Source organism: Ostrinia nubilalis, chromosome 10 (genome assembly GCF_963855985.1).
Source record: "Ostrinia nubilalis chromosome 10, ilOstNubi1.1, whole genome shotgun sequence".
In the NCBI taxonomy this organism is placed as follows: domain Eukaryota; kingdom Metazoa; phylum Arthropoda; class Insecta; order Lepidoptera; family Crambidae; genus Ostrinia; species Ostrinia nubilalis.
In genome coordinates this window covers 14,140,669-14,155,044 of record NC_087097.1, presented here as the reverse complement: position 1 = coordinate 14,155,044, position 14,376 = coordinate 14,140,669, and the positions used below count along the sequence as shown (strand labels likewise).

General features: G+C 38.9%; 2 protein-coding genes across 2 annotated transcripts; one reads left to right on the top strand and one right to left on the bottom strand.

Moving 5' to 3' along the window:
• Positions 1-4,303: 4,303 nt before the first annotated feature.
• Positions 4,304-6,027, top strand: LOC135075315 (large ribosomal subunit protein eL27). Its single transcript, XM_063969729.1, has 3 exons — positions 4,304-4,397; positions 4,732-4,961; positions 5,804-6,027. Exons 2-3 carry the CDS (start codon positions 4,743-4,745, stop codon positions 5,987-5,989), a joined length of 405 nt encoding a protein of 134 aa, XP_063825799.1. The 5' UTR covers positions 4,304-4,397; positions 4,732-4,742; the 3' UTR covers positions 5,990-6,027.
• A 225-nt stretch (positions 6,028-6,252) lies between these two features.
• Positions 6,253-13,423, bottom strand: LOC135075313 (dynactin subunit 2). Its single transcript, XM_063969728.1, has 9 exons — positions 13,311-13,423; positions 13,028-13,230; positions 12,640-12,775; positions 12,230-12,336; positions 11,837-11,950; positions 11,640-11,715; positions 10,685-10,843; positions 7,427-7,523; positions 6,253-7,121 (listed from the first exon to the last, which is right to left on the bottom strand). The coding sequence occupies exons 1-9, from the start codon at positions 13,344-13,346 to the stop codon at positions 6,940-6,942; spliced, it is 1,110 nt and encodes a 369-aa protein (XP_063825798.1). The 5' UTR covers positions 13,347-13,423; the 3' UTR covers positions 6,253-6,939.
• Between the last annotated feature and the right edge of the window lie 953 nt (positions 13,424-14,376).

Sequence of the window (14,376 nt, the reverse complement as noted above, 5' to 3'; positions counted from 1 at the left end):
CTACCTTAAAATGGGTCAAGGAATTAGGAATAGGATCATAAAACGATTTGTGAACGAAATAATGCATGCAATAATAATGACAAGAGCTAGCAATTTCCGACTCCTCGATAAAATTCATCTTTGCACCGGCTGGTGTATGTAAAGTTATTTTCAATATACCAAAGGAAACTGAAGTATCTGCGTAAACAGAAAATGCTGTCAGTTAATGCACAGGCTTTTATGTATTTTCTCTGTTTTTCATCCACAATTCTATAGCAACAAAGTTTCATTTAACTTTCCACTTCAAAATAATATTTAAGGTAAAAGGATGCTCACAAAAAGTCGTTTTGTAATTGTAAAATAAAATAAAGCCCGATCTGTGAGCATGTAGAATTTTGTCCAATGACCCCAAGCTACCCATCCTTATCGCTCGCGCGTAATTATATTGCTGTCGCGACTGTGGGCAGCTTGGGGTCATTGGACAAAATTCTACGTGCTCACAGACCAGACTATAGACACGAGTAAAGGCTAAACCGTTTTGTATTTGTACAATGTTTTTAAACAACACTTATTATACAGTCGCGTTGTTATGGCGAGAATGCAATGCAATATTTTTGTAACAAAATATTGTAATAATATTTCTGTATTTTAAATAGTTGTACATGTATAACAGTTAGAACAGTAACTAATCGTCAGACGAGTGTTTTAATAAAGTTTTTTTGTACACACATTAGTTACAACCTTACCGCAATAAAAAGTCCAAAGTATAGGTACTATTAAAAAGTAGTAAAATATCCCAAAAAATAACAATAGAGGATAAAAAAGCAGCTGAGCTGTTCCAGCAAGACAAAAACAGCAATAAAACCTCTTTTGAAGTCGTTATTACCTGTATGTATGTGACAGTGTTTTATTTTTGTATTTTGATAAAATTTGTGTAAATAATTTTCTTATTTTATTGATAATAAACTCAATTAATCAATCATTTTGTTTTAGTATAAATGCATCGTATTCTAGAAACCTCACTAAAGTGACAATGGTAACCCGCGTCCACCCCAGAATGATCCCACGTCTCATCGGCCATAGCACGACAGGGGCAAAGCTCTGAGAATACCCTGGTATCTAATACCAATACTAAGTTAATTTATGTAGGTCGCTCAACGAAAATTGAGACGAACATGTATAGTCAGCGTCAAATAGTTCTCGACACCCAAAGTAAGTAGGTAGTCAATAAGAATTATGGACGCTATCTAGACGTTTCGTGCCGCGCGTTTGCCGTGCGTTTGCAAGACCGTCACGGTAACACTTAGCACTTCATTCTGGTCTTAAAAACTTAGGTAATTTCAAATTACTTGTAAATTATGATTTTTGGTTGTATTGTATGAAAAAAGTAGTTTGAGTTGACAAAATAGTGACGTCACTGGCTAGTATTGCCATACAAAATCTATGGAGAATCTCGTGTTGACAGGTTAAAAAAGTAATAAACTATGAAAAATCGCGGAACATACACGGGGGTGATTCGGGTAGGGTGATGCTCTATAGATGACCTACGCTGAACTGTCCCACCAAACTCGATGACGGGGCGCTACCATCGTTCAACTATATGGTTTCCACATACATGGCAAAAATCGGAACTAGCGATCCGGTATTGACGGTGGCGCCCCACTGTCAATGTCATGCACAGAGCCCCGATTACGGTAATTTTTAACGTCTCCAATCCAGACACGCTTCTCGATTCTGCGATACGATTGGTCGTTCAACAGCGCTGCAGCGTACGTCAGCTGTTTTGACCAATCGTATCGCAGAATCGATGAAGCGCGTCTGGATTGGAAACGTTAAAAGTTACCGTAATCGGGGCTCAGGACTGTTCAGTATTTCGGAACTATACCTCTGGGCTTCGGCTTGACATTTCTTTTAGGGACACACTGTATAATCAGTGTTGCTAGGAAATAAGTGTATTAGTACCGAAATAATTTCTACTCTTTTATGTCGCTCTGTACTGAAATAATTAAATTCTACTCTTTACTTTTATAGCCTGACCAGTGGGTCTAGTCAAAATGCCATCCCAAACCAATAGGAAGTTTTCACTAATGTCAGTCGCCGCGTCACCAGTAATTCGATTCGATCGGAAAATGGCAGCCAAAATGCACATTGAACCACCAACGACGCGGCGATATAAAAGTTCATTCAAAATCGAATAAACGTTAAAAAATGTCTATGACTTTGCGATTGTTTTTACTTTTTTTAGCTTTTTTTTTTAAATTTGTTTCTTCCTTCTTTCTGTGGGTCTAGTCAAAATGCCATCGCAAACCAATGGGAAGTTTTCACTAATGTCAGTCGCCGCGTCACCAGTGATTCGATTCGATCGGAAAATGGCAGCCAAAATGCACATTGAACCACCAACGACGCGGCGATATAAAAGTTCATTCAAAATCGAATAAAAGTTAAAAAATGTCTATGACTTTGCGATTGTTTTTACTTTTTCTAGCTTTTTTTAAAATTAGTTTCTTCCTTCTTTCTGCTCTCTGTTTACGTCTATGCTTCGCTGTCAAACTAGCTGTCAAAACGACATCGCGATACGGATTTGTCAAAACAGCCTTAGGGTGGGTTGCTGCACCATCTTAGTTTAACTTTGACAAACGTCTAAAATCTGTCTAACTCCATACAAAAAACACCGGTTAACGTCATAGTTACGGTCAAAGTTAGGTGGTGCAACTCACCCTATTGGTTTTCGATATAATCGAAGCTTATCACCGGGTTTTAAGTAATCGCAATGAAAATGGCGGGTGTTGCGATTCGATTCGATTTTGATTGAGTCTTAAATGCATGTTGGCTAAGCCCTTGTATGGGAAATTTCAATCCAGTCTTTCGATTATCGATAGGTAGGGCTTTGCGATTCGATTTTTTGCCGTTTGGCTAAGCCTTTTTTGTTATCGACCTCTTTTGCGATTTGTTTATTTGTTTGCGACTGGTTTGCGATGGGTTTGCGATTTTAAAGTGCGTTTTGACTAGACCCACTGCTCTCTGTTTACGTTTATGCTTCGCCGTCAAACTAACTGTCAAAACGACATCGCGATACGGATTTGTCAAAACAGCCTTAGGGTGGGTTGCACCATCTTAGTTTAACTTTGACAAACGTCTAAAATCTGTCAAACTCCATACAAAAAACTCCGGTTAACGTCATAGTTACGGTCAAAGTTAGGTGGTGCAACTCACCCTATTGGTTTTCGATTGAATCGAAGCTTATCACCGGGGTTTTAGTAATCGCAATGAAAATGGCGGGTGTTGCGATTCGATTCGATTTTGATTGAGTCTTAAATGCATGTTGGCTAAGCCTTTGTATGGGAAATTTCAATCCAGTCTTTCGATTATCGATAGGTAGGGCTTTGCGATTCGATTTTTTGCCGTTTGACTAAGCCTTTTTTGTTATCGACCTCTTTTGCGATTTGTTTATTTGTTTGCGACTGGTTTGCGATGGGTTTGCGATTTTAAAGTGCGTTTTGACTAGACCCGCTGGAACATAAAAACCCTGGCATAGAGGCGCGTCAATTGCATTTGATAGTGCAACACTGAGTACAGTCGTACCTGTGTTAAATTAATAGGCTAACTTTATGTATCAGGATTCAGAATTACGGGCTAATTTGATATTTTCATAAATTAACGAAAAAATATTATTATAGGTAACCTGGTTTAAATAAATTAAATGAAACCATCAATCGAGCTAGTAGGATTTATTTTATTATTCATCAATAATAAAATTCAGAACTTGAATATTCAACTGCAATGTCTGCTAAGAACGCTTCAAACTCGGTACTTCTTTCCCAATTCCATAAAATTCAACACTTAAAAAGTGACAAAAAACTTTAAAATAGGTAGTTGAAACAAACCACAGCTAATTTTCATAGTTGACTGTACTATACGATAAACATGTCAGATGTCAGTCAATTTGACAACCTTTGTCGGAAACATTATTCAATGAAAATATTGTCCGAACCCTTAGTATTTCTCTTCGACAAATACTTTAACACATTGTGAACCACTTTTCTTTCACGACTATAAAAAGATTTTAGCAATTTATTCACAAAATCAATTGCGCACATTTAAAATAAAGTTTGTTTACACTATGACAGCAATAAACTGACATGCAAGGTGACATTATAATGAAGTTTTCAGTTACTGTTGCCACTAAAAGAAATTAGTACCATTAGTTTTCCGCAACATGGCGAGGGTTTTTTATGGTCAGGCTATAGTATGATTATTACTATAAAACCGTTAACGTTAATACCGTTGTCCGTTACATACCGGCTAAAATGTGTAGTTCCATTGCCACAACTAATGGAAAATTTTTGACACATGTCAAATAAATTATTCTTTATTGCGGCAACACAATTCCTTTTTATTGTCGACGGCTAAAAGAGAATGTGAGTTTCGGGATTTTTAGAAAAATATCCATGAAAATCTTGACCGAATGCTAATTTGTCTGACAAAAACTTTCACAAAAGTGTAGTTCGTGAGCTTTCCTTCCTGGAAGTACCATGATTTTTTCATCTTTACGAAAAAATCGCGACGAAAACTTGCATTTCAGATTGTGATGTTATTCAGTTTTCAGTGGTTATTTGCTAATACGTGCAATAGATTACACGAGTAAACAGTAAACGAAAGTGTAGCTAGTGCGATTTGTGAACCTGTGGAGGTTGATGAGATTTTTTGGAGGTTTTTGAATGTTTTGGTAAGGTTAGTTTTTGTTGTTTGCAGATCCATCAAAGATGGGTAAGATTATGAAACCTGGGAAGGTGGTGCTGGTCCTTAGTGGCCGGTACGCGGGCCGCAAGGCCATCGTAGTCAAAAACTACGACGAGGGCACGTCTGACAAGCCCTACGGACACGCTTTCGTCGCCGGCATCGACAGGTATCCCCGCAAAGTTCACAAGAGGATGGGCAAAAACAAAATCCACAAGCGCTCGAAAGTCAAGCCTTTCGTAAAGGTGAGTTATCTTGCATTTTTAACTTGTAATCGGTTGTCAACATACAAAATTAACCTCAAAACAATGATCAACATTGAAGATGAATCTGCTTGTATGTGATTTTAAAACAGAACATAGTTCCTAATCGAATACTAAGAAGTTATAGAATTCGTCGATCGTAAAATAATAAGTCAACCTTAATTGGTCTATTCCACTTTGATCACCCAGGTGAAAGTGGACTCCAAGCGATAGTTTGGTGGCCTTTGATCACCCATGGATAAGATGACCTGGGTGATCCAAGTGGACTCCAGTTAAATTATTATTTTAGTTTCCTTTGGTCACCTATTTCATATAAATCACACCTTCGCTGAATAGTCACATGTTCATTTGTTTGTTGCGGTTTTTAGAATATACCTATTAAAAATGTTACAAAACAAAATATGTAAGTACAATAATTGGACATGTGACTAATCAAAGGAGGTGGGATTTATTTATAGGTGATCAAAGGAAACTAAAAGAATGATTATAACTGAAATGAACATTGATCACCCACCCAGGTTATCATAAACATGGGTGATCAAAGTGGAATAGGCCACTTATTTAACCTTAATAACTTATGTTGAAACTGGCTTGTTTGATGAACATTTTGAATTTTTGCTTTAAACATAAATAAAGATTATTTTAGATTGTGGAAAACCTTGGAGGAGGCCTTTGTCCAGCAGTGGACGTCATTCGGCTGAATGAACGAACAAACAAAACATTATTTGCTTATTATTGATAAAGGAGCAAAATGCATTCACATTTTAAAGTTTGTGCATCATTTGTCTACACACAGTGTTACAATGTATTTTTTCTTGTTCCAGCTCGTCAACTACAATCACCTCATGCCAACCCGTTACTCAGTTGACTTCAGCTTTGAGAAGTTCAGCGCAAAGGACCTGAAAGACCCCGCCAAGCGCAAGAAGCTCAGATTCAACACGCGAGTACGCTTCGAAGAGAGATACAAGAGCGGAAAGAACAAGTGGTTCTTCCAGAAGCTTAGGTTCTAAGGTGTACTTTTAAAATAAAAAGTTACTGACGTAACACAGTTTGGCTTTTGATTTCATATCCATTATTCTATTAGTGAAGTCTTCTCAATTTTATATTAATTTTTCAGTACACTATTTGAATTTTGCATTATTTACTTTTGCTTTAATATTTTAAAAGAATTTCTTGGTTTGTCAAGTCATTTCAAGTCTTGAACAACAAGCTATTATCAATTTCAAAATATTGATGCTCACTAAAATTTAGGTAAATTAAATGAAAGAACACATTCTCTATAATATAGCTTTTATTATCATTTAAATAAATTAATTTTAAGCAGTCTAACTTACATTATTATGACATTATAATGGGTTTAGCTTTACATAAAGATACTATAAATTCTTAACAATGAGATTTGAAGGTAGTCATAATTGGTAGCTGTTGTGATTTCTGGCACTAAATTATGTAAAAAAATCTCAATTTGATTAAATACTTTGACAGCAACAAATAACATGATAGTGCTGATTCGTAACATACAGCCTGAAACGACTGTTTTAATAATGCACATACCATAGAACGACACATGGAAAAAAAACACCATAATGTTTGTTGAGCACAAGGAAATGAAATCAAATATTTCTATCACTGCACTGGGAATGTTGATAATACAGGTGAAAGGTTGTGGAAACTAATTTTCATGGATTTATACCATGTGCCTGAAATCCCAACACAAAATGCTTTTTACACTTATCAAGAATGTATCAGAAAGATGTTGCCATTACAATCATTTGTTCATAGACCATACACAATATACCAAACATAAGTCATTCTGGCTGGTCAAGCAAGATAGAAGAACAACTGCCAAGACCAAGTTTATAATTTTTGAAAGTTCATTTTATTCTATTATATTTACTAACTAGCAATAAAGGTTTCCGATGTGTCGTCCCATCTAACAAAAGGCCTAAACCACGCGTCATCACGCCGCCGCGATCTTAACGATCCTTTCGTCCAGCTTCTTGATTTCCTTGTGCAGGCTGTCGACGTTATGCGCGAACACCTCTTGCACGCCCTGCAAAAGTTCCTTGTTGTTCTGGACTCCTCCAGCGATCGTGCTTTGTAGCGTCTCCAACTCCGTCAGGGATTTGCCGAAGTTGCTTGCTGCAAACAAAAACGAACATTTATTTTGCCGCCTTAAAAGTAGTATCAAGACAACAAGGGGTTCAGTTGTCGCAGGGGTGCGACAAGTTAGTTGCATGGGTTGACTTGTCGCATGGGCATGGGTTGACTTGTCACAGGGGTTAAGTTGTCGTTGGGTTGTATTGTCGGTGTCGACTTGTCCGAGTCGAGCTGTCCCGGGGTTGTTGTCGTAGAATCCTTAAATGTTACAAGCTAGGGCATACTCTGGTCATACTAAACTTATTTTCAACTTCAAATTCTGTAATGTAAAATACAAAAAAAATCACCTTGATTGTGTAACGCTTCTAGTGCCTCCATACGCTCCAGAATCTCGGAATGTGATATGCCATCTATTTGTTTCAATAGCTTGTACAACTCATTGACCTGGAAAATAAAATAAATATTTGAGGTATACAAGGAATTAAAAGCGATTTGACAGTGCGTTCACTTTTGTGACATCGTGACCTTCGTGGTAAAAAGACCTGGGCCCCGATTACGCTAAAAAATTTCAACTGCAACGCAACTGGACGACGAACGAAATTCAGCTGTTGTTCCAAGTGATGTAGAGCGCTGACCTAAGCAACAGCTTGTTATCATCAGCGGCTATGAGTGACCCGAAATCCGAATATCCGGTGGAGGTCATGTCTAGGACATGGAGTCTTTGTTAGTAAAGCGGTGATACATTTCTTCAGTAGCTCACTTTGGCGTTCCATTTCAGGGTAACCTAATGAGGATCAGTACTGTTGTAGAAAATTCAATAAAACTAGTATCTACGTTAATCTTTAAGACATAAGAAAGATATATCTTTTTTAATTATCCAAATCGGACCATTACTTACGAAGATATTAAGTAATAAACATAGGCCGTTTTTGCCGCTAAAAGTCAACGTACGCAAGGCCGCGTGACGTCACTATATCCGAATCGAGCGCAGCCGGCGTACTATTGTGATGGAAAATTCATAAGTCATACCCAGATTCTGGCCGAGGGGGAGTCATACCTAGCTTATGCTTATGGACTAGGGGAAGGGGCTAGCCTTACCCAGCTTCTGGCCTGGGGGGGGGGGGGGGGGTCAAGTCATAACCAGTTTCTCTGGGCTGGGGGGAGGGGCTAGCCTTACCCAGCTTCTGGCCTGGGGTGAGGGGGGGGGGTCAATTCATACCCAGTTTCTATGGGTTGGGGGGAGGGGCTAGCCTTACCCAGCTTCTGGCCTGGGTTGAGGGGGGGGGGTCAATTCATACCCAGTTTCTGGTCGAGGGGGAAGTCATGCCCAGCTTATGACCTGGGGAGAGGAGGGGGGCGGGGGAGTCATACCCAGCTTCTAGGCTAAGATTAAATAGATTTCCAGGCCCTCCTGGAAATTCCCTCCCTCCCTCCTGCTCCCTAGCAGCTGTCCTTTCCTGCAGCAGCTGGCCCGCCCATGGGAACGGCGAATAGATAGGTAGGTACGTAGGTTTAACTCAGAAAAACTAAATAACAGGTAGGTTTTGCGTGTACATTGAAATGATCTTCATAGCAATGTCTTGTAAGTTGTAGCCTAGGCAGAGTGTATCTGCCTCAGCTATACCTTATTGTTAGAAGTAAATAAATTAATACTTATACATTTTTATATTTTACTTGGAAGAAGATATGACTCTAACAGCACTTATGAACACTTTATTTGAATAAATCGCCAAATATACCAGCACCGCGGAGACCCCAATCGCGTCTCTGCGTTCCATTGAATCGTATGAGCGTATGGATTTTTTGCGTTATTTTTCACAATTTCTATTTTTAAAAATTACCTATCGATAGCTTACTTTATTCTGATGAATAAATGTCATTACAAGTTTTTCTCTAAAACTAATAGTTTGGCTAGAAAAAAATATTTTCTATCCACGCAGTACGCCGGCAGCGTTCGGATCGGATATAGTGACGTCATCGTCCCCGCGCCGGGCGGTCAGTGAACTTTTTTAGTAATTTGGCCATAACTTCGTCAATTTTTGTCGTAGAACAAAAATTTTTGGACTGTGTATTATGGATTTCTTAGCCCTATAAATCTGCATTCACAGCTAAAAATCGAAATGATCCTCATTATGTAAGTACGTCTTCAATTTTTTTTTATTAAGTCAGCAGTATGGTGACTAAGTTGAAGGTGACGATTGGCGACATGGGACTATTCCCACCGTTGCAGAGTAGCCAGGATCCACAGCTTGACCGCCAATTAAAACCGAACCAGTGAAAGTCAAGTTCGTCCCGGGAGAAAGTTAAACTGACGCTTGGACAGTGTTGTAAGGCGCTTACGGTAGGGCCCAAAAGATAAGGAGACATGTTAAGTGCCCATAAGGGCTATCTTCTTTTTTACTGTATTTGACGTTCTGCTTATTAAATGACCTGCCCATTGTCACTAGCTTGCTAATCCGTCGGGCTATGTCAGCGACTTTAGTTCGTTCACGGATCTCGGATGGCGCCGGACGGCCGATGGGGCATTAAGTTTCTGGAGTGGAGGCCGCGTACCGGAAAACGCGGTGTGGGACGTCCACCCACAAGGACCGACGACATCATAAAGGTAGCAGGAAGGCGCTGGACGCAGGCTGCTACCAACCGGGCAACATGGAAAGCATTGGGCGAGGCCTATGTTCAGCAGTGGACGTCCTATGGCTGAGATGATGATGATGATTTGACGTTCATAAGTGCCACCACTATACTTTCCAAAATAAAGTGCTGAAAATCTTGAGTTGTGCACCTTGGTTTACAAAGTCCACTGAAGTGCATGAATACCTGGAGATACCAAACGTCAAAGAGGTTGTAGATAAGTCCTGTAGGGCTTACAAACAGAGACTTCAGCGTCATTAAAATGTACTTGCTACATCCCTTCTAAATTCTGAGAATTCTACATTCAGGCTCAGGAGAAAGCGAATAGCATCGATCTGAAGAGTTTCCTTTACAATAATTGTAAAGGAAACGAGGTGACACATCATGGGATGTTCAGAACCTAAACTGTCATTAATACAAATTCGTCCGATCTGATAAAGGCTGATGGCTGATCGCATATAGAATAAAAAAATAAATAAGTGCCACCACTGGTCAAGTTTTTTTTTTTTTTTTTTCCCCTTATTCTATTGCAATCTGTCTTCTGGAGGACATTCAGCAATATTTCTGTCCATTATTTATCAGTGGAAATTGGGATGCATATCCTGTGACATGTCCTCATAATTAGAGCAAGTCTTGCGGTACTCTTTTTTTAAGTCTCCGGACACTCGGAGTTAAGTCATCCATAAGGTGGTGTGCCAATATGTTTGGGTGTAGCTGCAGTCTATCTTTATATGCCTTGGCTCTTGCTTTTATTTCTTCCTTCACTGTTTTGATGTCAAGGTCGTGGTGTAGTCTTTCATTAGTGACATACCATGGAGCGTCCACTATCATTCTCAACATTTTTGATTGGAATCTTTGCAGTATTTCGAGGTTTGAGTTTGCGGCTGTGCCCCACAGTTGTATTCCATATGTCCATATTGGCTTTATGATGCACTGGTCAAAAGTGAATAAAATATTTTGATTTTCATTCTCACCTTAGCATCAGCTTCAGGGTCGGCGGGTCGGACGGCAGCCTTGAGCGCGTCGACATTGGTCAGCAATGCGGCGACTCGCGCGTCCGCCGCTGCCAGCTCGCCCGGTCGCAGCAGCGCCGCCTGCGCCGCTAACGACGCCGCCGCGCCGCATAAAGTCGCCTGGATATGAATATTCTAAGGTTTTTAGCAGGATTCGAGGATATATATCAAGGGATATATTATATCAAGATAATATATAATATCCGATATATATCTAACCGGTTTTGATGATATACATATATCAACTTTTAAAATTTGTTACTGTATTTGTACTTTTTGACATAAGATTTTTATTTTTTTAGTTGATTATGCCGTATTTAAAAGAATATTTTATGTTTTTGCTTTATTTGTCTGATTTTAAGTTTTAAAAACATTAAAAACATGTTTATGTAACACATATGCAATAGTTTTCATGAATAATACAATAAAATAATACTATGGCTTTCATACAAAATTGATATATATTAAAGTTGATATAATATCTGATATATATCATAAATATATTGTGGTCAAATACCTGCCTTGTTATGCATAAAAAAAAAAAAAAAAAAAAAAATATTCGAACCCTGGTTTTTAGGGAGTAGGTCGTTCCGCAAGCTCTATAACTAAAACCACAAGAGTAACACAAGGTGGCTAGCAGCGCACTTTTATTCAACATTGCGTTTAGGGCGCACCGAGGACACGGTAACCGAGGATGAAGCGCGGAACACAGACGCGTATAAAACAAATATGATGTTAGCTGCATCGCTGTCCACAGATTATGATGATATTTATCATCATAATCTGTGGTGTGTGTCATTAGGGTAATGAAACTTTTTTTTGGGTACTAAAATCCACACAAATATGTTATTGAATTTAATCAAATATTTGTAGGTAACCACAAAGACAAAAACAAATAAAAATGCAAATCAAATACCTGTCCAGTGACTGCCTGGAGTCTCCTGAACACCTCTTCATCTTTCACACCTGCTACCTGTTCTAGCTTATGAAGTCTGTAAATAAAAAAAATAGAAAAATGATCCACAAAAGAAAATTAATTGAATGACTAATTCAGATGGTTCCAAAAAGTATTTTTTTTGTCTTTTCTTTCTTTATTATTTCTGTAAAGCTTACCTATGTTCCAGCTGAGCTATCCTGGTGGTCTGAGCCAGGTTCACTTCTGGCTTCAGCTTCAAATGAGCTGTCACTTGCTCGCCTTTCTTCTTACCACTTACAGTCAGGTACTCCCTGGAAAATTAACATAGGGTTGACTAGAAGAGATCTACAATCTTTGGGTTATAGTTAGTGAAGTTTATCAGGTATAAAAACTTTTTTAATTTGATTTAGCTAATGGAACAGCACACAAGGTGGACCGACGACATATTTAAGGTAGCAGGAAGGCGTTGGATGCAGGCCGCTACCAATCAGGCAGCATGGAAAGCATATTGGGGGAGGCATATGTTCAGCAGTGGACGTCCTATGGCTGAGATGATGATGATGAGCTAATGGAACAAAAATGATTCTTACTTTAACTTTTCAGCCTTAGGGTCTATATGCTCTCCTTCTTCCAGTTTCAATTCTTCTAGAAGTTTCTTGGTTGAGTTGATTTGAGCTGCTAACTTTGAGAATTCATCCTAAAAAAATGTTGAAGAGGTCATTATAAACTACAGTAAAATGAGTAGGTAATCATAGACAATACACCTCTTTCAAAGATTTTGCCTCCAAATAGGAACACAGAATAAAATGAAACTTTTTCAGAAAATTTCTCCTTCAAAATAATCTAGATTCTTCTTATTGATATTACACAGTAAATAAATAGGAATTTACTGTACAGGTATGTACCACAATAGATTGTGTGTATTTCACATTAGATTGCAAATTATTATTTAAAATAGTATGAAAAAATTAAATTCATTATGTAATAAATAAATAAATACCCTTTCACTTTCAGTAGCCTTGTTCTGTTGCTCAGTGATTTGCTCTAAAAGTTCAGAAAATTCACAGCGAAGTCTATTGTAGCGCTCCAGTGGGGTCTCTGGTTCTCCTTCGGCAGCTAATTCCCATTCACCAGCTCTGCAATGTAAAGATATTGTATGTTTGTATGGAATTGAAATGTTTTTGCACTAAACAAATGTTTAAAAGTATTCTTTTCTTTATCTTCATTAATTAATATTAAACTTTCTCTTCATAATAACACTTAAAAATGGCAATTATTTACTGTACAAAAGAATGGCTCATTTCTCTTCTCAAATTGAAATATTTTTTTTTTAATTATACAACTAAGTCTTAATATTTTTAACTGTATAATTTATTTCTAGCACTAACCGGTAGCCGATCCTGGTCTTACGGCTCAGTCTATCTGAGAAATCGACAGCGCCAGTTAGAAATTTCCCTTTGAACTTATTGAAAGAATCCTTCACAGAAAGGTGGAGCTGTTCAATGCACTCGTTTTCTTCCTCCTCATTAGGCTCGGGCTGATCTGCTTCCGGCAAATCACCAGTTTCATACACATCGGGCTGGTCGTAGGCCTAAAAATTGTTATTTATTGAGTCACGATTACTGAATACAATCGATAATTTATACGAGAAAATTTTACTTATACACTCACTATGCCAGGAAGATTTTCATATTTAGGATCAGCCATTATGTTTTTAAGGAAATGAAGATGGAATTATGTAGGAATTCGTGAAGAAAATCGACTTTTTTGTATTTTTGTGTCCAAAACAGTCCAAAAGGGAATATTTGGCAAAAGAATGACGTCAGTTCGCTACACTGTCACATTGACAGTATTTTTTTTAAATGGTTCGATGGTTCGATTCACAGATATGGATTAGAGTAGATACAGCAAGTTGCTAGTCAAAGCGTGCCATTCCGATATGTCCAAATGGACATACATGGTCGAGTGATGTTCATGTAATCCGATTACAACAATCGGTTACGATGATTTTACGAGGACTGTTACGAACGGCCTCTTTTGATAGCGTTTATGGTTTATATTTTTATATTTTTCTATATGTCACTTGTCATCTTTCGGTCTGTCTCTTCTATATCCCTATAATCCTGTATCTTCCTTTATTCCTCTTTTTATTATAACGCTTTCCCTTCCTTGAGCCTGGGTATCATTTATCCCTTTTCTATCCCAATTCTTAACATTTTTGGTCCTTCTTTCCGGCATTATTTATTGAAAAATTTTAAATTATTTCTCGCTTACCAGCCATGATCACTCGGGCTCAAAGAAAAGCGCAAGATAATAAATCGGGTATGGCCGAGGCTACGCAGCCCATTCGGGGCTCCCCTCACGCTGCCGCACCCGACCCCGCACCAGTCGCGACCGCCCCCGCGGTGGCCGCCGACGCGGCATCTGTTACAGGATCGTCATCTTGTTCATCGGCCACCGTTCGGGCACGCACCCTCGCCGTGCAAGCTAAGTTTGCTCGCAGAGCTGCCGACGCAGCGCGAGCGCGCGCGGAAGAGGAACGCGTGCGTGCCGCAGAAGAAAGAGCGCGGTTAGCAGCTGCCGAAGCCGTGGCGAGTGAGCTTGAGCTGCAAGCGGAACTCGCTCATATAAAAGCCGGCTTCAGCCGATCTCGCTCCAGTCGTCACAGCAGCCGCAACCTTACGGAGTGGTTGGAGGATACGGCGCCTTCAAATCAGGCATCGTCTACCAGCAGGTT

Bases quoted from the DNA above. Each gene is read 5' to 3' on its own strand.
- LOC135075315 (XM_063969729.1), top strand. From the start codon at position 4,743: ATGGGTAAGATTATGAAACCTGGGAAGGTGGTGCTGGTCCTTAGTGGC. The intron at 4,962-5,803 runs GTGAGTTATCTT...TTCTTGTTCCAG, and splicing joins AAGTCAAGCCTTTCGTAAAG to CTCGTCAACTACAATCACCT.
- LOC135075313 (XM_063969728.1), bottom strand. From the start codon at position 13,346: ATGGCTGATCCTAAATATGAAAATCTTCCTGGCATA. The intron at 12,337-12,639 runs GTATTTATTTAT...ACATTTTTTTAG, and splicing joins AGGCTACTGAAAGTGAAAGG to GATGAATTCTCAAAGTTAGC. The intron at 11,716-11,836 runs GTAAGCTTTACA...TTTTATTTACAG, and splicing joins ATAGCTCAGCTGGAACATAG to ACTTCATAAGCTAGAACAGG.